The sequence below is a fragment of the Lathamus discolor genome, chromosome 4 (assembly GCF_037157495.1).
Source record: "Lathamus discolor isolate bLatDis1 chromosome 4, bLatDis1.hap1, whole genome shotgun sequence".
In the NCBI taxonomy this organism is placed as follows: domain Eukaryota; kingdom Metazoa; phylum Chordata; class Aves; order Psittaciformes; family Psittacidae; genus Lathamus; species Lathamus discolor.
Genome location: NC_088887.1, coordinates 105,788,070 through 105,814,476, shown reverse-complemented (window position 1 = coordinate 105,814,476; position 26,407 = coordinate 105,788,070). Strand labels below are relative to the sequence as shown.

The window sequence follows — 26,407 nt, the reverse complement described above, 5'->3', positions numbered from 1 at the left end:
TTTCATGAAACATTACCACAAAAATTCTAATAACCATTTCTAATACTCACAAAAGTAATTAGTATTAATATTATTTTACACTTACATTCTTAAGGTATCTTCTAAAACAAAATCATTTGATAATAATAAAGCACATAAATTTACAAATAAACTTGGTCAGAATAGTAGCAGAACATTTCTTTCTGTTTACTGAGAGCTCTCATTTTACTTAGTTGTCCTGGGTTTACCAGGAACCGTTTTGCTCCTTCTTAGTAACTGGTGCAAGCTCTGTGTTTTGACTTCCATTCTGGGCAGAGAGCTGATAACACCGATTGTTTTTAATTGTTGTTAAGTAATGTTTATTCTGGCCAAGGACTTTGTGAGTCTCATGCTCTGCCGGGGACGAGGGGACACTGGGAGGAAGCAGAGACAGGACACCTGACCCAAACTAGCCAAAGACGTATTCTATACCACAGCACGTCATGCCCAGGGAGGTAACTGGGAGTTACCCGGAAGGGCATGGTCTCTCTTCGGGGGGCGGTCGAACTCGTTCGGCGGTGGTATCGTATTCTCTTGTTATTTTCTCTTACCAATGTTATCATTGGTGGTAGCAGCAATTTGTGTTATACCTTAGTTACTGGGCTGTTCTTATCTCAACCCGTGGGAGTTACATTCTCTTGATTCTCTTCCCCATCCCTCCGGGAGTGGGGAGGGTCGGGGTGGGGTGAGTGGACGAGCTGTGTGGATCGGTTTAAACCACAACATTAGTTCCTTTGCTTATGTGAGTATACATACATTAAAATTCCTACTATTATAATGTTAGAAAAATGCTGGCACAATAAATGTTAATCTTGCTTTTAAACTGGGTTTGTTGTTTCCAGTAACCTGTGCCAAGCTCTATTAGGGTGAAAATAGGAATTTCAGAAAACATACAAGCATCCATTTTGAGAAAACTGTTAGCTAACTAAAGTTACCTTAAAGGTCGTTACAGAAGAGAAACACCATCTATAACACAATAAGTTTAGCAATAAAACTAACCAGTGGATTAAACACAGGTCATATTATCTGTAGTTAGTAAGTGATTTCTAGCTACCATGTCCTTGAAGATACTTCAGGTTCTAAAACCTTACTGGCTCCTCAGCCATCAGTGAATTCAAGTGCTTAAATAAAATGAAATAGAGAAGTTTTCTGCCTGCACATGAGAAAGGCAAGTGTCACCAAAAGCCCATTTACCCCTTCAGCATGCTAGTTGCAGGCACTTAGCTAGTCAGTCCTGCCAGAATAAAGGAGCGACTTGCTTTAGAACTTCAGCAATAAATCTAACTGTACTTTAATTACTTTTTTCCTTCCCAATTTACTATATTTATTCTTTACTACAAATGACTAAGGGGTAAATGAAATCTGATTTTCACATTACAAGTGCATTCAAGGAAGAACATGAAATTATGGCAACCCAGCTTTATTCCACCCACTCTGCTTGAGCCTCCTTACCTGTGTTCAGCTGGAACAGGAGGGGGCCAAACATCGGGATCTCTAAAAGGCTCATCTTGACAGGATACAGGGACATCTGCATGTCTGTCCATTTTAAAACTCTCTAAAGTGTTCACAATGCTTTTAACTTGTTCATATTCTTCAACTAATTCTTGTCGGACCTTGAGAAATACATACATTATTTTAAAATTGTTACAATTCAAACTTTTATTTCTTAAACCATAGAAAATACCTCAAAACCTACATTACTCTCAAATGTAGGGACACCCAAGACCTTCCATTCACAACCCCCAGACCTATCAGGCTGACAACAGATCTTTAGCATAAAAAGTTGCATCTCTGTTGAGTTCCTCTTCCTGCTTGTCAATGTCATGACCAGACATGACTGCTAATGCAGGGATCACTCTTCCATAACTTGTGCTAATGCTTAGATTTACATGTGCATGTTGACATGTATGCACACACACACATACTTTTGTTTTTTACAGCTAGTAAAGGTGCTGTTGGCAGATCTTTAACATATTTGTTACTATTATGGCATAAAATAACTTCTCTGATTACAGTCTCCAAGGTCTTAGCTACAAACCTGGCTGAATCACTAAAATATAATATTACAAAATTAACTTTGTGAGGGTCACAACACAGCCAAAGCACAAGCCAACCCTTTGGTGGATTGGAAAGATCAGAACAGAAAATGGTAACTTTAACACCCTAAAGCATAAGTTCAAAGAAGCAAAGAAAGTAAAATAAAAATGAGAGGAAATCATGTCTCAGAAAGAAAACAGGTTGCAGAATCATGCAGCTGAATTTTATACTTGAAGTTTCTATTGCCACTAGTCAGGGAATTAGAACTACTGCAATAATTTCAAGATTATTTACTTGATATTTGTTCTTTTCAATTTTCTTCCATGAAGCCTAGGGAAAATAAAATCTGTGTAGAAATTTGTGAAGTTTTAAGTGATATGGTTTGCTACAAGCTCAAATTGCATATGCTAAGGTCACCAGTTCTTAGTACACACCAGCAGCCTGTCCTGGGTTCAGCTGTACTGCGCATTCTTGCTCAGAAGCATAAGCTTTCAGTTCATTAGCTTAAGATGTGTTAGGATTCACCTGAGTGTACTTGTACTGAATTTCATCAGTCTTTCACCTGTTACTCAATGATGCTTTCCATCCTGTGGGATCAACCTCCATGCTCACTTTGGTTTTTACCTGCTTGAGGGTCATAACACCCAGATGTCACTCTTCACTGAAGTGCTGGTGCACAGCTAAAACTAATTCATGAATCACTGTACTCACCTGGAAATCAGTATTGACACTCTGCAGCTAGGATTACCTTAGGCCAGTGTGAATCTTGTCTGTTATGGGCTCGCAGCTGGAGCTACAGAGACAACCTGAACCTTTCAATCCAGTGGATAAAGAACTGGCTGGATGGCCGCACAAAAAGAGTTGTGGTCAATGGCTCTATGTCCGGCTGGAGACCAGTAATGAGTGGTGTCCATCAGGGATCGGTGTTGGGACCGGTCTTGTTTAACATCTTCACCGCTGACATGGACAGTGGGATTGAGTGCACCCTCAGCAAGTTTGCCGATGACACCAAGCTGTGTGGTCCGGCTGATTTGCTGGAGGGAAGGGATGCCATCCAGAGGGACCTTGACACACTTGTAAGGTGGGCTGATGCCAACCTTATGAAGTTCAACCACGACAAGTACAAGGTCCTACACCTGGGTCGGAGCAATCCCAGGCACAGCTACAGACTGGGCAAAGAAGAGATTCAGAGCGGCCCTGCAGAGAAGGACTTGGGGGCGCTGGTCGATGAGAAAATGAACATGAGCCGGCAGTGTGCGCTCGCAGCTCAGAAAGCCAACCGTATCCTGGGCTGCATGAAAAGGAGTGTGACCAGCAGGTCGAAGGAGGTTATCCTGCCCCTCTACTCTGCTCTTGTGAGACCTCACCTGGAGTATTGTGTGCAGTTCTGATGTCCTCAACATAAAAAGGACATGGAACTGCTGGAACAAGTCCAGAGGAGGGCCACGAGGATGATCAGGGGACTGGAGCACCTCCCGTATGAAGACAGGCTGAGGAAGTTGGGGCTGTTCAGCCTGGAGAAGAGAAGGCTGCGTGGAGACCTCATAGCAGCCTTCCAGTATCTGAAGGGGGCCTATAGGGATGCCAGGGAGGGACTCTTCGTCAGGGACTGTAGTGACAGGACAAGGGGTAATGGGTTAAAACTTAAACAGGGGAAGTTTAGATTGGATATAAGGAGGAAATTCTTTCCTGTTAGGGTGGTGAGACAGTGGAATCGGTTGCCCAGGGAGGTTGTGAGTGCTCCATCCCTGGCAGTGTTCAAGGCCAGGTTGGACGAAGCCTTGTGTGGGATGGTTTAGTGTGAGGTGTCCCTGCCCATGGCAGGGGGGTTGGAACTAGATGATCTTGAGGTCCTTTCCAACCCTAACTATTTATGATTCTATAAGAAACACTAGGGTGAGGATATCTGTAGGCTGCCACCAGGCACAATACTGAGTGAGGCTATAACTAGGATACACTGCAAGGCTAAATCAAAAGCCAGGTTCTGAAGTCAGCTTACAAGAAAGCCACAGACAGAAACCAGGCACCTGGCTGTGCTCATGTCATGCATATACCTGAAAAAGAGCTAAGAAAAACACTGCCTGGGAATGCTGCAACCAGACTTCACTTTGTGGCAAATAGAGGAAGGCAACTAAGGATAGTATCAGCAGACGTCGACAGTGTTGCCTGATGACCACACTCTCTTTGCTCTGCAGATCCTGAGTAAATGGAGAGGATCAGGGGAATGGAGGTCTGCAAATCCCATCTGTCTGCTCAGGTTGTAACAGCAGCAAATCAGAGAACTAGTACTAAACAGCATCGCATCTTCTGAGTGCTCTTAACACTGCTCACTGGTGAAAAGATGAAGCCACTAGCTCAAGATCTTTCCATCTCCCTGTGTGTTTCGAAGTGAACTGCGCTGGGCATATGCAGGGTGCTGTGCCTTGTCAGCCTGCTTTCAGAAGCATGCCTCTTTCCAGCCTGATTTTCACCTGCCCATACTATTTCTCTTTCACTCTCATTTCCCCTCTCTGAATGGTGTCTTTCCTCACCCACTCCAATCCACATATTAAAACAACAGCAGCAGTGGCTCCCCACATTTGGTGGGGCAATTTCAAGACAGAAAACGCTATCTGACATAACTTATGGGTAAGGTGTATAAAAGAATGAATGATTAAATTGACAGCAGTCAGTAACAAACACACATCACCTCTCTAGAGTTGCTCTAAAATACTACTAGATGCACCTCACAGCAACGCACTGTTCTTCTCTGGAACATTTTCCAGGAATTTTCCCATTTCAAGGACAAATTAGGAGGTTTCAGTAGCACAAAGAAATCCTTCTCTGGTTTAAAACGCTGTTTAAGAAGGAGAATATACGTGACTGTCATCAGCAAAATACCAGCAAGGACAAAGGCAAAGTAAAGGGTAAATCCCCATGGCCCCGCACAGTTCTTGCAGCGCTGCATTTACTTCACCAGAAGTTCCATATATATCTGTACAAAAGGAGCCTTAGGAAATGAAAGAATTTGACCATTCACAGTGCAAAGCAGCCTTTTTGCTCATTCCTGATGAGCTCTATCTTTCCAAAGACACAGGACAGCCAGCTTAGGCAGGATTGCTCCTGCTCTGCTTGGCTCTCTTTGCTTTCTCATCACACAGTCAGCAGACACATCTCCCAGTGCAGAAACTTCTAGCTGAGTTACGAGTGTGATTGATTACTGACTTAGTTCCTTCAAACTGTCTAACACACATCCCTCCTGTCCAAAAATAAATCCAGCCAAACAGCTGCTGTGAGGTACAAAGGAATGATACAGCATAAATCCTCCAGGGCACTGCTCTGCAAGAGACAGCTACTTCCAGTGCTCCAGGAATACAGACAGCATTCCTCCTATCAGCCTTCCAACATGAGGGAAAGTTGGTGGAAAACAACTTGCTAGCACTGAGGGCTGGAGTGCTGTCACTCAGCTCTCTTGACCAGCAAAGAGGGTGTTATCTGAAAACTGAGGGAAAGTGCACCTTTGATGCCTCCGAAGCTGAAAACTAACAACTGGCCAGACCCAAGCAGACCAAATTCTGACATTCACACCCTTACTGCTTAGCCAGTACCTGTAAACCAACCAACAGAAAACACTCGGTGTACTCAAACAGCAGGATCACAAAGGAAAACCAGCTGGTAAATTCCTAGAGGCCCTGAAGAAATTAAGTCAGATGAATCAGGTGCAGAAAAATGTTCCTTGCAGTTGAGAAACAACCTAGATGTGAGCCAAGAAGGGCTGTGACTTACAGAGGTGACTGAGCAGCATCTTTGAGTGATCAGTGCTACTCCAAGGCAACCTCAGAAGGCTGCAAACAGTAAATCACTGGTCTGGACTCACCAAATCTCTTTACCCCCCATCACACCCTTCCCTTCTCAGGGGGCTCCAGCTCAGGTTGTAGAGAGTCTGAAGAAAGCTTTATGTTATCCATGTTGAAGCCGTTTCAGGAGATAGCTGAGCTAACAGCTTACCACGCCAACTAGGAAGGTCCCACTCCTCACCACTTCTTCTACCTAACCACATTCTTCCACTGCTCTTCCGGATGTAATTCTGGCATCACAGTACAGTAATCCAGCTTAGCAAAATGGCAGAAAATTAGACTAGAAGTGTAAAAAGAAAATACAGGACTGAATTAGAAAGCTGTACTTCCTCACTACCCTGTGATCAGCTGAATCCGAAGAAAAAGAACATCAAGGTGCAGAGAAGGGAGAGAAGCTGGTGCAGCTGGACAGAAGACTAGGTGGGGAAGAGTTTGGCCTCTCTGGGTGTTAACTGGATTCAGCTATTGTCTGAAATTGCCTGCTCCCAAAGCCACACTCTGATACACAAGCCACCCCTACCAGTTGCAGCACCTGCTCCACAGAAGCAGCATCACGGGCATTGGGTGGTATTGGAAAGCCTGATAAAAAGGCTTTCAGCCCAGGTGGTGGCCCCACAACTTCGTTTTGACGTTCCAGTCCTAAGGATTTACAATAATTAAGCAGAAAATGCATTACCATATGGATATAAAACACAGTGACCAAGAGCTGAGTATGTTCTTTCTTAGTGGTAGTTCCAAAACCCATTTCAGGGAGTTCCTCTGTATTTCACAATCTGGCAACTGTAGTAGCTTTGACATCACAAGCTTTTCTTTGCTATGCCAGAGCTTGTACTTCTACATAACTTCCCACAGCAATAAGCATGGGTATTTGTACCTTGGTAAATACAACGTGTGCTGAGGGGTTTTTTTAATTATATCATGCTGGAACAAAAACAACCAAGTTTCTATAAAAGTGTTTACCAAACCTGAAATTACTGCCTCTAATTAGTGCTAGTTATGCAACAAGCTCCTTTTTTAAAAAGTGAAAATAACAATTCCCTAAACCATTCCCCAAACCATTCCCATTCCCTGTAACCCAGCCTGATCCCATGGAATCGAAGTACATCTCCTGGAATCACAGTTGTTCATGAATTACCTGCAGTACATTCTTTAATTACTCATGAAGTAACCTATGGAATGTTAATAAAATAGGCATGATGCAAAAGCAACAGAAGCTAAGACTGACTGAAATAGGTTTACAATTAAAACAAAAGTAAAAATCATGCTTTACTTTTTAAGCAAGAGCACAGTGCATCAAATCTCCTGCTCCAGTGACCATGCTCAGAAAGGTGCCTTGCTGGCAGCTCCCAGAACCCTAAGAATCATTGAACTCTTGCCCCAGCTCCTGTGTTCTCACACACAGTACAACACAGAACACACATCTATAACATGCAGCAGGTTTTGCTCGACAGGCACTGGCCTTGTTGTAAGCCAATACTATCTCCTGGGGGCATGCTCTGCTGTCATTCTGCAGCTGCTGAACTGTCACTGAAGCAGCTCTTTCCTACAAGCCAGCTGTCTAGTAAAAAACTGCACCAGCCAAGAGACTCTCTCAGAATAAACAGGGGGAATGTCAACACAACGAAAGCTCACAGTAGTGGTAAACCTACCTCTTACTGTTGTTAAGCAGAAAAAGAGATGAGTTGCTTCTGATTTTGAATCTTTCCAGTTCCAGCCTGCATTTACATGGATGAATAGGCCTACATGTCAGCCAAACCTCAACAAAGAAGTAACTTTTTCAAATGAGCTCACAGGCCTAGGAGTGAGGCTAAGAATGGAGCTACACTCAGCCACCCAAGAGCAAGCTGGGAACCCCCGGATGCAAAACAAGTAAGGGTCTCAAGGGCAGGTCATCCTTGACATCCCTGAGCCAAGCAAGTGATGGACAATCAATGACAATGAATTTTCCAGTCAGACAAATTCTTATGCTGTCACGCTGCTGCTTTGGTTGAACCCGCCAGGATGCATCTTTTGCCCTTTTGAAGCTCTACAGGTTGTACCAGACTAATAGCACAATCCCTGTCCCCCATCAGCGTCGATTTTGAAGTTCCAGAAGCAGTACTGAATCAAGTGGAACTGAGTCAAGTCAGTTGTTCGCAGGGGAGATGACACATGTTCACATTCCTCCTCCTGTCAGCACAAAGCACAAGAAACCCTTGAAATCAGGGTGCTCAGTTGCAAAGCTGAAGCTGTCTGACTGTGCAACATGAAATACAAGGCACCAAATACTTGTACAGAACATTATTCTGTCCAGAACAACCTGAAAGAATTTGTACACAATGACACCCAAGCAGAGAGAGGTAGATGAAGAGTGTTTGGAAGTCTGACCAAAAATCCCAACTACTTCTGTTTCACCTCTGCTCTACACAGCTCAATAAACTGCTGGGAAAATCCTTGGTAGTACATAAGGCAAAAGAACAGATCTACCCAGCATGAGGTACCTGTTCAGGATGGAGCAGTCACTGTAGAGAAGTGACCAGATAGGGAGAACAATGATTCATGTAGCAGGTATGAATTGGTCAGCCCCAGAGCCATGGCTGTAACTATTCTTTGCGATCTTAGAACTGTAGGCTGGTTTGGGTTGGAAGGGACCTTAAAGACCACCTAGCTCCTGCTCCTGCCATGGGCAGGGACACCTTGCACTAGACCAGGTTGCTCAAGGCCCCACCCAACCTGGCCTTGAACACTGCCATGGACAGATGTCCTGGGTTCAGCAGTAGCCATCATTTTTCTCCTTCTTGGTAGCTGGTGCAGCACTGTGTTTTGACTTTCGGCCTGGGAACAGAGCTGATAACACAAATGTTTTAGTCTGACCAAGGACTTTGTGAGCCTCATGCTCTGCCAGGGAGGAGGGAAAGCCAGGAGGAAGCAGAGACAGGACACCTGACCCAAACTGACCAAAGAGGTATTCCATACCACAGCATGGCATGCCCAGGATGGAACTGAGAGTTACCCAGAAGGGCTAGAGACTGCAGGGTTGGATGAGGTATTGGTCAGTGCTTGGTTGGGTGGGGTGGGGCAAGTTACCGGTCGGCTGGTGTTGAGGTGTTGTATTCTTTCCTCTTGTTATTTCCTGTATCATTATTATTATTGGTGGTAGCAGTAGTGATTTGTGTTATACCTTAGTTACTAAACTGTGCTTATCTCAACCCGTGGGAGTTGCATTCTTTTTGATTCTCCTCTCCGTCCCTCCAGGAGTAGAGGTAGGGAAAGAAGGGGGGGAAGTGAGTGGACGAGCCTTGTGGCTGGGTTTAAAACACGACAACAGGGCATCCACAGTTTCTCTGGGCAACATCTGCCAGTGCCTCACCACCCTCACACTAAAGAATTTCTTCATAATGTCTAATCTAAATCTACCTTCTTTCAGTTTAAAGCCATTCCCCATTGTCCTATCACTACATGCCTTTGTAAAACAATGAGATGTTACTCATACGAACATTCCTATTTTTGAGGGGACATATATACAAACACCTGAAACTGAGTTCGCTACCTCAGAAGTACCAGTAGGACAAACACCCTGTTCGTGCACTGCACACAAACATACAGAAAGGAAGGACCTCCTTCATACTGCCAGATCCCCTCAGCATCAATGTCCCAGGAATCTTTCAGAAGGTTCAAGAGTATGAAAGTGTATGCAGACAGTACATCTCAGAGAATAAATGCATTAAGTAACAATCTTCTCCTTCAAGCACTTATCAATGTGGACATTCACACTGTGGATTGTTCCCAACAATAAAAGCTCTACCTACCCAGTGTCTGCTAGAGACTGCTAAACTCCACCTCCAGAAGATACCAGTAACATTATCTCCATCAGATTCCTCAGAGGATGAAGAAATCTAAGAACCTAAAGAACAGACTAGCTCCATACACCAGAGGAGACAGAATTTCATGTAGAAATCAACCGCTTTCACCCCCTTTACTATGACCTAAGGATTGTTTTGCTTCTTGTATCACTTGCAAGAAGCATATAGGTGTGTGAATGTTGCTCTGCACATTACTGGTACCAAGAGGGTAAAACCTGAATTTTGCTAAACTTACGTGTATGGCATAACTCTTTCATGAGAATGATCTAAAAAGAAAAAAAAATCTAAATACTATTATAATATTATGAACAAGTGTTTCTTGTGATCCAACTTTTGGTTTAATTCTTTTCAGAACAGGCTGTCTGTCAGACAGCTACTGAATGTGACTGACAGTTTGGATGCAGCCACTGTTGGAGCTGGAAAACAGTGCTAACATCCAGATCATCAGACTCCCTCTTAGTCTGTCTCAAGGAGTGAGAAAGCACAATGATTTATCAAGAGCGGGTAAGAAAGCAGAACTACTTCTACAGGTCTCACTAATCTATTCATGTGCAGGTATGGAAAGGCTAATGATTCCAGGGCTGCATGGTTTGCTCTCAGGGCGGTATCATTTTGTTCCCACTGCTATAGCTAGTTCTATAAATGAATGAGAACACAAACAGCCTGGGGAAGAAGCCCTTCTGTTTTTTATACCATCCTGCTTACTTTTTGGTGTTTGTCCCTGAGCCAAAACTGGCACCACTAACAGCAAAGAACTACTGTGACAGAGCTCATCTGTCACCACTGTGTTGGGAAGTTTCAAAATTAACATGAGAGCTGCTGCACCTGCTGCTGACCTTTCTGGGGACAGTTCTTCAAAGTATTTATGGGACACAGTCAGGGACCATTCTGTTTTCACCTAAAAGGGATAATTTCTGAGAAGGCACCAACTTCAGGTCCTCTGCTAAGGAGCCAGCTGCCTTGTCCAAGGAAGAATGCTAGAAACTGTGTTACTGGTCCTTTTTCACTTGAGGCTTGTCTTCAATGTACAACACTTATCCCATGTTGCACAGGCTTCTCTGAAACTGTTCAAACAACACACAACCTTCACAAGGTAAGAGCTGTTAAAAGTTTAATGGAAGAATCTATGTAATCAGAGGAAACACTAAATGCTGTAAGTGAAGACAATGCAGTGATGCAACTGCAGAACAAGGAAAGCCTCATGCTCTACCTTCATGTCAGCTACAAGTTTTTCAGGAACTAAGGACACACATGGGGCATGAACACTGGAATCAGGATGCTCTGGCAGGGGGAACTGCTAAAATACAAATACTTGAATGCAAGTATCTCCTACACAACATTCAGCTTATTACAGTACAGGAAAGCTAGGCAATATCACTGCTGTTTGTACACGCACACGCTTTGCAGATGAGCTCTTAATAAGTAGACAGACCTCTACAGTTTTGTGATAAACCTATGAATAGCACTGTCATTACAAAATTATTGCTAACAGTGTTGGAGCTATCAGTACACAAATACTTGATGTTAGTGTCAGATATTTCAAACACAAAACCATAACCAAAGCACTTCCTGCAATGAAAAGGAAAAATATACTTCTAAGTGACATTGTTTAAACATGGTATTTAGAAAAACTCTTCTTGAAATCATCTCTTTAGCTACTTACTGCAAAATTACTTTTTATAGGAGCTGTGTTCTTTCAAAACATTATATTTATGCAACATGAATTCTTTATTCTGGAATACACTTTTATATGTTTATCCTCTTTTTTTTTTTTATGGAACACATTTTGTGCAATGAAAAATGGGACCACAAAACGTGAGGAAAATTTAAATACTGATAGTGTTAAATGAGGGTTCTTGCATTTCAGCTACAGATTACTTCCTTGGCTTCAACAGTATTCTGCTTAGCACGGAGATGCATGTGTGCAAGACTCAGGCGAAGAGTATTACTTGGAGTTTTAGAAACCTGATCCAAATTTGCACATTGTAGTGTTAAAGTTAACTGCTACTCAGACGGCCATTTTTGTGTGCTAACCCATTCATTCATGTCTTAAGTTTACTGGACATCGGGTGGTCAAAAGATATAACAGCAAAAGGAAGACCTCAACAAAACAGTCTTTCCAAAGTATGCAATCACACACAGACTAGAGATCAGACAGACATCCTGAGAGAAAACAACCAAAAACCAGATTCAAGCAGAACTAAATAATTCCTTTTGAACACACCACAAAAATTATTTTCCCATAAATATCAACAAAATATTGTAAAAGAAATGTTTCAAACTTAACTGAAAGATACGTCCTCTATATCTTAAAAGGTTTGGGAAGCATAGCATTGTTTTTTAAATATCAAGTGACAGAATAAAGGCAACCTTATCTCACCCTACCTGCTGCCATTTGCCCTTAATTGCTGGATCCCTGATCGACTGGCAATGCCTCTGGATTTGCTGGATGACACCCTGGTAATATACCATAGAAGAGTCATAATTCCCAAGGAGTGCATATTCTCTTCCTTTTTTGGCATTATCACAAATCTCTGCTAAATTCATCTTCAGTCAGAAATCTAAAAGAGAACATAATAATCAGAAAAAAAAGAACTGTGCATGCCGTAGAGTAACTCAGACTGTGACACTTTAGTTTTGTTTTTCTCTTATACCTGAATTGTGTCTTTCCACCCCCGTTCCCACCCAGTCCCCCTCTTTTTCAAACATTTAGCTCTGCAGTATCTCGTTACTAGCCTAAGGTTTCAGACCATGAATCATAACTCTTTTGTAGTGATAAAAAACACAACTTCTTTGCAAGCCTTTGGCCCCAGTCCTGTTAAATTAGCGCAAGAAAATTAAATGCCCTGTCCACACTGAACCAAACAAGCCAAACTTGAATTTGTAGATCACCACAATATATTAGCAGCCATCAACCCATGAATCACAAATCACACAAGGCATTAAATTGCTATTTATACTGTTGTATTACATACATGCCTAAATGTGCCAACCAGCATCAGGGAAATCTGCACTTAGCACTTTCAAGAGCCCTCATCCTAATGAGATTATGACATGGTTGAGTGACTGCTTTACTATAGACAAAGTTGAGAGCCTCATTCTGTTTAAATATTCCTTCAAAGTACTCCAGCATCCACATGCTGACTTGAGTTTTTTCATTAGATTTAACATGTCACTTTGGGATTTATGGCAGAGTTAGCAACCCAAATTTAAGATTCTTTAAAACAGTGATTCCCAAAGTACAACCTTCCCCTTGTCCCCAGAACAATTTAAGATTTACGGATTTTACTAACATTTTTATACAAGTAGTAAATCACAGCATGACTTTAAGGCAAACCTGTACTTTTTCCAGTAACCATTCAAGAAAGCAATTTTAAACCACATACTGAAAAGTAAGCTATGTTACAATCACAGAATGGTTTGAGTTGGACCCCCCTGCCATGGACAGGGACACCTCACATTAGACCATGTCACTCAAGGCCCTGTCCAACCTCACTAGGCTTGTATTTAAGATTAAAGATGGAAGCAGTACCTGCTCTTTTATCTGAATCCCGCATGACCCAAAGTCTAGGTCCTTACCACACAAAAAGAGCATCAGTTCCTTTCTCTTGTCGTCTGATTCAGGATGTGTGGAGTCCCTGACATTCACCCAGATATAAACCTCTGGAAATCAAAAATACAAAATTATCATTCATAGCTACACAATGCAGAGAGTTGCACTGAACAAGGGGGAGAAGGTGGAGGGTGGTCCACTAGCTGCACCAAGGCTTTGGCAAGACCAAAGCATTTGAGAAGAAACAGGGAAGGAGGGGTATAGCCAGATGGGAAGACAGCAGCGTATGGAGCCCGGTGCAGCACATAGTTCAGGCTGCACAGCTGAAGACAACCTGTGATATGGGGGGGCGGGGGGGGTGTGCAGTAGGAGCAGGTGATATCAGAGAGAAGCCAGAACAGGGAGAAACAACCTTTTACATCCTAGCAGATTATAAAAACGTTAGTAGTTTTTATAGAACAGACAAGACAAGATCAAGACAGCATTAAGGAGGATGTATCTTATACCTTTGTATTCCCTCATGCTTAGCAAAATTCAGACCTCTGACAAGAAGTTAAACCAACATCCACATGACCTTCATTCTGCCTGTCCTGAACACTGCCTATCGCAACACACGCTCTACCTCCCAACAGTGCCAAAACTGATGGTCCTTACTGTTGCCTGCAGCTGCATACCAGGTCTGCTCCAGCACCTCTTCACTCCTGCTCCTTGTAACTAAGCCCTCACTTGTACCTACTGGCCACACGGCTTCCATGCGGCTGAGTATTTTGATGGCAAGAACACACTGCTGCCCACGGCTCATACGCTACTGAGCACAGCAAGACATATTGAGGCTTACTTGTCCTCATGCTGTGACACAAACATTTCAGCTTGCAGATCGTCCTGACATCTACTACAAACTTCTGGGCAGGAGCAGAATGCCAGTAGAAAGGGGGATGACTCTATTGTTTTCTCTTGGTGCTGAGGAAAGGCAGGATACATCACTGGAGACCTCTAGCTTTGTGGCAAGTAAGACCATTTAATTTTAAAATGCAGATGATAACTGATAGGAAAAAGTGCTGTCACTTGCATTGCACTGGAAATGGATAAAAAGATAGGAACTGAATATAGGTTACAATCCATTCAGATCTGATAAGTCAACTCATAAATGAACAAAGTACCACCTAGGGCAGAATCCATGGCCCCATCTTCAAACACATCCAGGTTAGGATCAGTGCTGCACAACTGGCTTGTCCCCATAAGGAAAATGGTTCTCAAATCTCTGCTGGTTTTCCCCGCATGTAGCAAAAAACAAGAGAGTAAATAAAACATTTCTAAGGAAACGCTGCATTCAATTCCCAGAAATCCATTAAACATGTACGTACTTTAGCAATCTCTTGTATCTCTTCATTACAGCTAGTTCACACCCTGCAGGCGTGTGTTTAACTCCCCTTTGCGGTAAGAGGGCTGATACTCATAACTAGCTCCCCTCCTCTCACCAGGTGAGAGTGCCCTGCTCACCAGAGGACACAACCTTCCGTCTCCAGCCCAATCTGTGGGCAGAAAGTGGGGCATAGCATCCACACAAGCACATACTCACTTCAGAAGAGTGGTTAGCTCAGGAAGCTGGGAAGCTGGAGGTAGAAAAATTTACATGGTCTTAAAACTGCTAGGGGGAACCAAATGAGAATCTCCCCTGTCCTCCAGCAACCAAGAGCCTGGGGGCTTCTGGCCTCATGCTGGTGACAGTGAAGCTTAAGCAAGTGCTTGATGCCCAGCGCATCACACTGGAGAGCTCCTAAACACCAACAGGCACTGAAACTTGGAGCATAGAGGGAGGTTCCTGCATGTACATGTATGAACCTACTGAACAGTTGGCGCCTCCAGAGCAAGGCTGACAAAAGCTTCTGGATCTTTCTCTTAGATTCAGGCACTTCAATTTTTACTTATCACCTACCCTAGACACCAAAACAGGTAATATAGCTGGAGAGGATGAATATAACATCACCCATATACCTGAGACACACTTGAAACAGCAGCTGTAAACCTCAGTCCTAAATCAGTGCTCCCCCTGACCTTGACCCCCAGGCAGCTCTTTGAGGTCCTACTGCAAAAAGACTGGCTGTTTGAAACTAATGGCTAAAAACTGTTTAAACAAACTACAAACCTCTTACACACACAAGCGATGGTAACGTTAGTTCAGAACAGCCAATGCAAGTCAAAACAAGTATATCCAAAATTAAGGAAAGATTATTTTTAGGAAGGAATTCCTTCCTGTATTGTTTTCTGGACAACACACTCTTCAGCACTGGGGGTGGGGAGGAAAAGGTAGCTTGCAGTAAGTGGAGGCTTTTTCACATTATGTACTTATTTTTTTATTATCTGTTCAACATTATGTTATAGAGTTCTTACAACATTGCAAAAGTCTAAGGAACCAGAAATACAGAAGTCATACACAGTGCTTTTGCTGTTTGTTCTTTAGTTGTTGGGAGTTTTGTTTAAATATTTGTTTTTCCTATCATATCACAGCCACAGCTTTTAAGTAAATACACATCCTGGGACAACTGTTATCAGGTACATTTAGAATACCTTACACATTATTTGTGACACCAGCTTTTCATTCTATCATTGCGGGGTTCTTTCCTGCACTAGACCATAACAGCTCCACAGCACATCAAGATATCCTTGGAGATTCTTTAGTTCACGGATCATTGACAAGAAGAGACATTACAGACATTCATGTCAGCATAGCTGCCACACATAGTGTCTTAAGCCCACTTGTTAAAACCCTGCAGCAGCTAGGCTAAAAGGTCACAGGGGATATTAATCTCTATTCTTTGGAGCATAAGCTGAGCTGATCCCTATCTGGGGTCAGAAAAGTATTTTTCTCCCAGAACTAAAGCAACACACAGCTGAGCAAGATCCAAAAGACAGTCTCTATTTTAACATTCAAGCATCATACACACACAAACATAAGCAGATCCATAAGCTGATACAGTGACTGTGTGAACGGTGGGCAAAGGAGGACACCTTGTGTAGCACACTATCCCAAACTTGTGTGCAATACTAGAGGGAATACAGGACAACTGCCCCCTTCAGTCCATCTCCCGCTTAACCTCACACCACAGTGCTAGCAGAGGCAACAAATGCTCACCCCTGTAGCTGGGGTCTGTAGCAGGGGCTTTGCTATTGCTTCACATTGAACATTCAGCTCTGCAAGTGCCAAAACGAAAGGCATCTCTACTATCTTTACATGCCTCCTTTATGCCTATGTGTTTTGACACAATCAGTTACACAACTGCATCCCATTTTCTCCACAGGCACCCAACTCATGGACTGGATGGATGATGCTCATTAAATAAGCAGTTACTCATTTTTGCTTTGCTCTCACTGCTCCAATAGCCTTTTTCAGAATCAGTCTTTTCTCGAAATTAGTTGTTAACCCCTCATTGTAGGGCTATAACATACCTGGTTTTTTCTGGATGTGTGCCTTTCTCTGACCAAAATTTTACCAAGGCAGACCAAAGAGATTGCTGGGAATGTGGTCTCAGCTGGGCTCCACAGCTCCCAGAGACTGCTGGGCATATGGTCTCACGTCATAGCAGCTGTGCAGCACTGCTGACTGGACAGCTGAACATCTGGAAAGGCCTGGACATACACAGATGAAGACTGGTTACTAATTCTGTTTCTCATTTTCTGTACATCAGCCACGCAGCACGATGTCAGGCATCCTGAAAGGCAGTGTAAGAGACTCAACTAACGTCACAAGACAGAGCCACACTGTTAGGCACCATCTTCTGAAATCCAGTGCCGAGTTACCTCAGTTTAAGGCCATGTTGGTTTTGTAAGCCAGCTACGACAAGTTCCGAACAGCTTCCTCTCCCTCAATTACATTTTCACTTAAAATAGCACATCAATCCTATTTCCCCATTGTCTCTTCAAAGTTGAAACTCACTAAAATGGAGACATATAATGGTATGACAATACTTTACCTGGAACTGCAAACACCAACTGGAACATTATCAGATGAAGAAAAAAAAAATTTTTTCCCTGCATGATTTGTGATTCCTACTAGGAGCCTACAGAAGTCTATTTCTGACTGAAATATGGACTATTTCACACGCTTGATCTATTTTGTTTGATTTTTAAGAATAAGTTATTCAAAACCACAATTATTTAAAAAAAAAAAAAAAAAGAAAAAAAAAGCCTTGCCTGCTTCATTAGAAAGATTATTCGTTCAATTTTGGATTTGGGTGCAGAACAACTGGTCTTCATTCCTGATAATTAACTGTCCTTGCTCAGAAGCAATCACTGATGCTGCAGGCAATTATCAGACATTACATTCGCGTGACAAAAACAACATTTTAACTGATCACTGTCAGATAAAATACAAACAAACAAACTGCCTGCCAAGTTCCACAGCCGAATCTATCTTTCCTGGTTAACTTGGCTTTGTTTTAACTTGCAGCTGTGGTCCCATGGACTGGTGTGGAAGCTAACAATCATTACCTCACAGGATCATAACTCCTGTCAAATTTTTATATATATATTTATATAAATAACGTGGCTCAGTTCCAGCAGATTTGAACTACATTTGAATGGCTTCTTGAATCAAAGACAAGCGCTCTTTTCTTTTTTTCCTTCTGCTGTGTGCATCAGAATGGCTACAGCCACAGGAGCAGCACTGGGGTTTGCAGCAAGTATGTAACTGGAGTGTTCAGTCCCTGCTCAACATGTTACTTCAAAGCAGCACACACCCCAGATAAAACATACACACACACTGTGGTCCAGGAAACCCAGCACTGAGGGATCTTTCAGTTCAGTTAACTGCTCACTTTTAACTGCTTTTTGGCTTCTTCGCACTGAAACTGTTTTGAAATAGCAGACATGGAGTTAATGGGGAAATGTGTGTGGAAGTGGGAAGGGGAATAAACATGCACACAAGCCACAAACTATTTTTGTGTGAAATCTTCTGAGAGCTAACCTGAAGCAGAGAGTTGAATGTTATTTTAAATGCAAGTGAAAAGAATCTTCAAATGAACTAAAGACATTCACCGCAAGTTACAAATAAACACAAATACATGAGAAACTACTAAACAGTTGGTCAGTATTTTAATTAGAGATAATGTACTATTGCATCAAACAGAAAGCACCCTGGAGAATGAAACCGCCATTTGCAAAGCCTTTGAACTACAATTTTCTGAAGAACTAGAAAAAGGAGACTCAGAGATGGTTGTGCTATTCCTAAGACTGCAAAATGCATCTTTCTCCGGAGCACCTTGTGTACCAACTTCAGGCATATCCATATGGTCACATCACCCATTATTCAGGGTAATGAGGTGTCCATCAGCTAGGCTGGGTAACAGAAACTAATACAGCTAACGCTAACACTGTGGGGCACTCTAGGCAGTGCAACTGGATGCACACAATGGTTCAGGCAGCAAGAGGCTTGCTAGCTCCTTCTCCATCTTACCCCTCCTGGACCCAGGCTGGCTCCACACATCTCTCTTCTCTCCAGTACATTCTCAGGACTCCTGGCATTAGTACCATCCCAAACACAAGCCAGCATTCAGGTGGCACCAGCCCTGAGGTGACCAACCCCTCCTCATCTGACAGGATGCAGGACTCTGACAGCTGAAGGATTCTGCAGGACGCATACAGAGCTCAACAAAGTGGAACTCAGCACAAATCAATAATCCCTCTGGCCACTTTGTGGAGCCACTTGCTTCTCTGCACATCACGTGTGTAAGCACTTCTAGTAGAGCAAACATGCCACCAAAGACTCACAAGATAGGTCTGTGCAGAGCCAGCTTGGGTTCAAAGTGTTTACTAGGTCGGGCTCTGTGCCAAGAAAGGCAGTTAAACTGCTTCTGCACCTGGCCCTGGATACAGCATATCCACGTTCCCATAGCGTTGCAGCTCATGAGCCCTGCCAGACCATAGGCAGCTCCACAGAGATTCAGTTCTGGTGCTGCTACATTCCTAGAGCAGACAATCTGCAACCCAGATAAACTTTCCATGAATAATTGCAGGTTTAATGGACTCACACATGTGTTTATAACCCTGACTCATAAGGTCAGAATTTAGGCCTGAATACTTTTCCATCTTCTGAATTCCCCTCTGAATTCCAAGGAACTGGCACTTTAGGGCTATGAATGCGTATTTTTAAATTAGAATTTTGCTTTTAAAAATTGTTCTAAAGTATATATTGTTTAAAATATATGCTTACATGTATATTGCTGTTAGTGCTACAGACATCAAGTCTTCACATTTCTCAGCTCATCCTCAGAAGAATCAGTGCTGTTGGGTTTTGGTTGTTTTGGGGTTTTTTTTTTTTTGCAATTATTTACACAGAAAATCAGAAAAAGACTACTACTGCTTCCTTGGCTTCCGTTTACTTTTCTGTCTTGAGATTGTGATTAGCTCAGGACAGGATTCACTCCTCTGTTACCTGCTCAAAACCCCTTGTCTCCAAGACCAAAGCACCCTGGAAGCATGCTGCAGCAGAGACATTCACTTCCACAGTCTGGCAAGGACCAGAGCTACAAGAAGCCTAAGCCTGCCCTAGTATGTATCTGACATGGGGTTAGAAACATTCAAGTGCAATAAAAATCAACATCCACTGCAAAGAAATCCAACTCTGTGACATCTGAAACTGTATTAGGAATAGCCATTCAGTATTCATATGCAAGGGAGTATTAATGCACTGATGGTTTTAAGATACGGATTTTCAGGAATGACAAATAACTCCCTTTAATAAACCAGTCACAAACGTGTATTTTATATATGATATGGGAAAGGAACTGTGATTTTATTCCCCCTCATGCCTGTTGGAGAATACAAGATAAAGGATAACACTAGAACTGTCATCAGAGTAAATGGAAAGGGAAGAGACAAATGCAAACACTGTCATCATGGCAGAAATGTGGGCACAATAGAAACAAAGCAGAAATATTTTAAGAAGTAAGACTGTGTCACACCATGTAAAGATGACCTAGTACATCAATCTCAACAGAGCCGAAGCGTGGTAGGACAACTATAAAGTGAACTGGTTGAGGAAACTTTCCAGGGCCACTAGCTCCTGGCTCTCTTTGGCCGTTGCTTCCTCCCTATCCACTCCCGCAGCCTCCAGCCTACCCTGCCCTCTGCACAGCCCTTCCCTCACATCTGCTCTGCCACTCCTCCTCCAGCAGATCTCTCCCCTTTCATCCATTCACCCATGTTTCTACGTGCCCCTCGTACTCTTTCCTCAACCTTCAGCAGTCCCCACTTGCTGACACAAACCACTCAATGTACCCTCCCCTCAGCGCACCTCCCGGCTGCGCCCACCCGCCCACCTTCCTCCCGTCCACCCCTGCATTCGCTCATCCTCCTAAAAACACGCTATGGCATCACTACCATCACACCTCTCCCTCTGCAGCCGTCCATCCCCCGGCACACCCCTCCCCACGGCCCGCGTCTCCGAGCCCGGCCTGCCGCACCCCGCTCCCTGGGCGGCACAGACCGCCCTCTCCGGCCGTCTCTCCGCATCCCGTTCCCCCAGGCACCGTGCACCCTTTCCACGCTGCCCTTCCCGGCAGCGCTGAGGGGGCACCCTTGACCCCCGGGACCATCATCCCCTCAGCAGCGGCTCCTAAGAAACGAGTCACCTCAGCGCCCAGCGCCCCCGCTCAGCACGAACCCCCTCCTCACCACAGCCTCCTCCGCGGGGGCACACCGCAGCACCCATCTGCCCACCCCGCCCCGCCGGCCCAGCACGCTGGGGTTTGTAGTTCTCACCCGCCACCTCGCCCCTCAGCCCCCAGCTCGGCAGGAGGGTGCGGACTACACTTCCCAGCAGGCTCCGCGGCAGGGGGCCGCTGCCCTCTGCCAGCCTCTCCTTCTGCTACCCCCCATTCTTGCCGCCGCCGCCCCTCTTGGCGCGGCGGAATGGCAGGGTGGCTGCTGGGCCGGGGTCCGAGCTGCGCCCGCCCGGGTAGTGCCGTGAGGGGCCGCTCTGTAGCCGGGCCCTGCCGTTACCTGGGAGAGCCAGGGTGCGTGTCCGCGGACGGGAGCGGCGCGGGGAGGGGGCTCAGCGCTTCTGCTCTGTCAGACCGCGGAGGGGGGAAAGAGGCACCGGGGAGAGAGGGGACGAGGACTGGCGGGGAAGGCGGCGGCGACGGGTGGTTGCCATGGCGGCGGCGGGGCGCGGGGAGGGGACGGCATCCCGCTACCGCTACCCCGCCCCTGCTGCAGGCCGCCGGGCCCGCAGGCGGTGCTGGGCCCGCTCCGGCCGCTGCCGCGTCCCCGGCCGTGCTCTGGCGGGGGTAAGGGTGGGGCTTTCCCGGAGAGCCAGAAACAAAGGAGCATCCCACCGCGCCCCGCTGGGGTAGCGTTTTGGCCGCCCGCGGATGATCCGCGTGTGAGCCGCCCCGGCTGAGGCCCGCAGAGAGCCCCCATCCCTGCCCGCTGCGGCAGCCGGGCGGCTGAAGCGGCGCTTCAGGGGGGAGCAGGGTGCCGGTGCCAAGCAGAACGGCACCGGGTCTGGGCGCTGGGTGTGCATCTGATCCCGTGCTCTGTGTACTCGGCTTCGTCTGTAACCGGGTTGCAGGGGATGAACACGCTTCCTCAGCATTACAAACCTCCTCTGGTCCCACTTCGGCTGAGGGAGTGGCTAGGAAAGGTGAAACGTGCGTTTGTCCTGCAAGGGTACGCAGAAGGGAACCGTGCACCATCTTTGCTAACGGGTTTCATTGCTTTTATAGAAAGGTAAAGGAACAGGTTTGGGGATGTGCCTGTTCTTTGGAGCAGTGATAGCTGGTGATCACAGGCAGCCAGCCTCACAGGGCGGAGCCATCCGCTCTGCGTCCTCTGCTGAGGGTGAATGTTGCATTTCTGAAGGGTGCATCTCACAGTTAATAGGAACAGCCTGGTCTCCTGTGAGCAGAGCTGTGCTGTTACAAACCTCTCTGAGAATGTCATTTCACAGCTAACGCAAGCCAGCCTCTGTATTGCCACCAAAAGGGGCAGTCCTGCCTTCCTCTCTCCTCATGGCTGTGCTTTCGGGTTGCTATTTACACCGCAATAACTCTTATGTTGCCGTATGGCGAGGCAAGCCTGGGATCTGATCCGGCGGAAAGCCGGTCATGCCTCTCCAGAAAATTACCAGAGTTCAGCTGGATCACGTTCCTGAACTAGCTGACCCTGCAGAGCTGCTGCAGGCACAGAGGCAGAGGAGGCGCAGAGGCAGGAGCAGCCCACTGAGATCATCTGAGCTGTGTTTGTGCGTGCAGCAGCTCCACTGCAGTGAGTCCTTGCTGGTGGAACTGCCTTGCGACAGCTCTCAGTGTCCCACAGATAATGACCTTGTGATCGCTCCCCATAGTGGCACATGAGTTCTCCAGAAAATACCAATTTTAGTTACCTTAAGGTAACAGCATGAGGTCGTGTCTCACAGTAAGGTTCTCGGAAATGTTAACTGACTCAAGTGAAAGAGCAAGGATTGAAACTAAAAGCTCAGTGTGCCTCTTAAACAATACAGTATGTGTGAATGTGTCACTCGTGTATCTACAGATCTTGCTTCCCTCAAAATCATGTGGAGATTCTTATGCCTTTGTGAGTATTTTAGAACTGGAGCCAAAATCTTGATGAATTCGTAGCAGCTGTGACTCTGGCTTCCCTTTTTCCAGATTTCTTCGAACTTGCCTGCGCATGACATCAATTCCTGTTGGTTTCTCACATACCCAAAAGCATAGACACAGTGCAGACCTTACAGAGCTCAGTGCTTCTTGGGGAGAGCAGATGATAAGCAGCCTGTTCTCAGCACTGCCATAATATCTCTTCCCACAAGACTATGTACTTCTTATCACATTAGGCTACACATTAACTGCTTTGTCTGAGGATTGTATCTCCCATAGGAAACTGTGACACAGAGAAGGTTGGTTCAGTCTTAATCCCTGTTTGTTTGGTTAGGGATTATTTTTCCCCGTCGCTTTTCTTAATAATGCTTGATTCAAGCGGAGCTGCTTCCTGGTGGCAGAGGGTACCCATACTACCACTGACCTCCCTTGAAAAGTAGTTGCTCAACACCAGAGCAATACTAGTGTCACCCTGGTTGGACCTCTTAGGGGTAAATTCAGTTAGCATTGGTCTACACAGTTTGCCAAGGTCTGTGGAGTGACTGGGTGTGCAGGAAGGGAACAGGTTCCTAGCCCTGATGCTAGGATCAGGATAATTCAAGTTGGAGGAGATTTCCAAAGGTCTAATCCAGACAGACAATCAGAAGTTCATAAACTTCTAATATGGCAAAAGAATGGTAGCTGTGTGACATTTCATAGCCTTTCCTGTTGCCACAAACTCCAGCAAATCTGGCTAGAGTTGTGCAAAAAATACTGCTTTCCTCACCATCTTTTCTGCCTCCTTACTGAAGGTTTCTGCCTCCACAACAGTTCCTGGATTGGAAGACACCAATGTTTCTAATCCATTTTAATACATTAAAGTCATCTTTATCAGCAGTCTAGGCTAATTTGTGTTGAAGCAGCTGGGACTAGTGCATGTGGTTTGTTCACCAACTCTGCTGTGAGGCAGTAATCTCAGGCAAAGAGAAGGTAAGAAATTGCTGGGATGGGGTGTGACACCTTAAGCCATCGAAGCTTGTTCTACTATGAGTATATCCTCACAACTTACATCTTTTTATTTTTTGATAGAGGCTATAAACCTAGCAGTTCTGGCTAAGACATGATGCTGGTGGGTGTCAGCGGCTGTGGTTAGGCGGGCTCCAGCTGTGTTGGTGGAGGAGAGCATTACTCACAGCCAAACTCCAGAGACTTATGCCCCTTTCCAGCAGTCTGCAAATCTGCCAGCAGAGCTGATTGTGTGCCCTCTCTCTGATTTATTCTAGTCAGTTCAATCAGAAGCTGATATAAATTAATGTAACTCTTCTGCCATGGACATTTGATTTGGTTCAAAAGTGTCTCTTCATCTAAAGTAATAGCAGACACTGTCAGATAGGTTTAAAGCTATCCACTCTTAGGGTCTGTGTCAGATTAATAAAACTGGGTCTGAATTGATTTGGTTATCATTACATAAATTCTATAGACTGTGTCTAACTCAGATATGGCTGGCACAGGCTTTTAGCAGAGCTTCATTCGTAACCTCCTCCCACACTCAAAAGTTCTGCAGGAGAAGGCTGAAAACATACGAGATGTCTGTGAGTTATGAACTGCCCTTTTCTTTTGTCTTCCCTTCCCCTTGCAATTTTATTTACCTAGACTACAGGAATTATTGTGCTTTCATAATAATCTTTAATGTTCATATGCAAACCTAACTCTACCAAAGGTCTTACAGGCTAAGTTCAGAAATGTAACAATGGAAGGTGAAAAACAATAGGGAAGCAATAGGGAAAAGAAGTTGCGCGTTACATATTCACAGGCATTAGCCTTCAAAGGGAAGTTACACACAACTCAGTAAAGGCATCAGTAGACACACACTGTTAATTTTCGTACACATACAGGAATTGTTCTTCTGCATAGGCATTTTTATGGCATGATATATATCAATATGACACATCCACCAACTTCTCTCCTAGGAAAGAATCTCAGAGTCTGAACCTTAAGAAACTGTGATGGAATGGCAACACAGGAGGATTTAGTCAACATCTTTCATGCAAGGTACATTTCAAATTGCTGTGAATTGTTCAAGGGAAAGTGACTGATACTCAAATGAGATTTCAGTTAAGCCAGACAGTGAGAGAAGGAATGGACATAGGTGTGTGTATTTATCTGGTCAAATGTAGACGTCTGTCTTGTAGACCCTTGCCTCTGAGTTAACTTTCTTCTATGTATTTTCATTGTAGAGAGAGACAGGTACTTTAGGGATGCAGTTCCCACTCTGACCAAGGTTGACTGTGCCATGAATGTGTTTTAATTTTTTCCGAGCGTATAGCAGATCTAGCTGATAAGCATAAATGTAAGGGTTGGCGCTGCAGATGCCTAAAGGTAGGTGAGAGGAGTCCCAGCTGATGTTTTTTGTTGCATTGCTAGAGCCAGAGAGAAAACTGTCATGACAGTTATGACTAGGTTGATTAAAATGATGATGAACAAGCCAGTGCTGGATTAATTTAAAATACAGGTAGAAGAGAAAATGGATCTTTGAGTAAACCCATGGTAGGTTGAAAAAAAACAGCAGTTCTTCTGCTTTGAGTCTGTGGACACAGATTAGAAGAATTAACAGCAACTATGATACTGTGTTTCTTCTCTGTTTATACTTACCATGCAAAAGCATATTGTGTTACTGTTTGGAGAAGGAATAAGAAAGTAGCTTATAGTGGTCGAAACAGAGAGAGGAAGACTTGGACAGAAACCTTGGGGAAAGTAGTAAGGCCTAGGAAGCTGTGTGTCAGCAAATGGTAAGTGAAAATAGAACAGGGAAAGAAAAGTTTATTCACATCATCTCAGTCCTGTGGCACACCACTAATAGTATCAAGAGGCAAAGTTCCCTTTATCTGCCTGCTAGGGTTGACAACTCAGAGGAAATCTCCTGTAATGCACTATTAAGCATGAAAAGAACATTTTGCAATATAACTCTTTTATTCATGTGAATTTTAGGGTGGTTTGCCAAAGATTTGACACTTCTGCAGTTGCACACTGTCTCTCTCACTGCAGTAATTTTGAACCTCATTGGACAATTTCAGCTACATTTGCAAAAGAGTGGAGGTCTTAGTGGTAACTGAATTCCTTTTACTTTTGTAGTAAGTAGCACTGCAGAAAAGATGGACTCAGCTGGTGCCCCTGCCAAGCACAAAGGTACGCAGAACTTAGCTGGTAAAGATTTCATCTGGCAACAAGCTGCCCAGGCTGGGCATGACTTGGCAGCTCCAGACTTGGTGCTATGCACAGTTGCAATACCATGTCTGACCTGTAGGCAGCTGTTTTACTGAAGTGATGAGGGTTAACTGGAAATTGATACAAAACCATAGGATACTGCACTTGGATAGCTTGAACCAAACAGATGCATCAGCTAAGCCTGTTAACTCAGACACAGACATTAATTCAGTCATGCTGGTACATATTATTCTGCTTTCCCTGTAAATACTTTTCTGACTTAAAAGTGGCAGTTTCAAATGAGGGAGCTGTTGGGCAACTCTTTGCACACACTGATTAGGT

The 26,407-nt window shown here is 44.5% G+C and overlaps 1 protein-coding gene across 9 annotated transcripts in view; it reads right to left on the bottom strand.

Annotated features, from left to right (window-relative positions):
• The window catches only part of KATNAL1 (katanin catalytic subunit A1 like 1), a 44,795-nt gene extending 23,220 nt beyond the window's left edge, over positions 1-21,575 (bottom strand). For 2 of the 9 annotated variants that reach the window (XR_010612441.1, XM_065678434.1), the window contains exons 1-5: positions 21,285-21,574; positions 16,734-16,913; positions 13,313-13,396; positions 12,119-12,294; positions 1,471-1,631 (exon numbers count right to left, since the gene is read on the bottom strand). Coding sequence is in view for 8 of the 9 variants with exons in the window: in XM_065678434.1 (XP_065534506.1) it covers positions 1,471-1,631; positions 12,119-12,280 (323 nt within the window). In the remaining variant the exon portion in view is untranslated. Of the gene's footprint in view, positions 1-1,470; positions 1,632-12,118; positions 12,295-13,312; positions 13,397-14,449; positions 14,551-16,733; positions 16,914-19,494; positions 19,518-20,914; positions 21,011-21,044; positions 21,062-21,284 lie in introns of those variants that run through there. The other 7 variants (XM_065678440.1, XM_065678442.1, XM_065678438.1 and 4 more) reach the window with 7 other exon arrangements.
• Between the last annotated feature and the right edge of the window lie 4,832 nt (positions 21,576-26,407).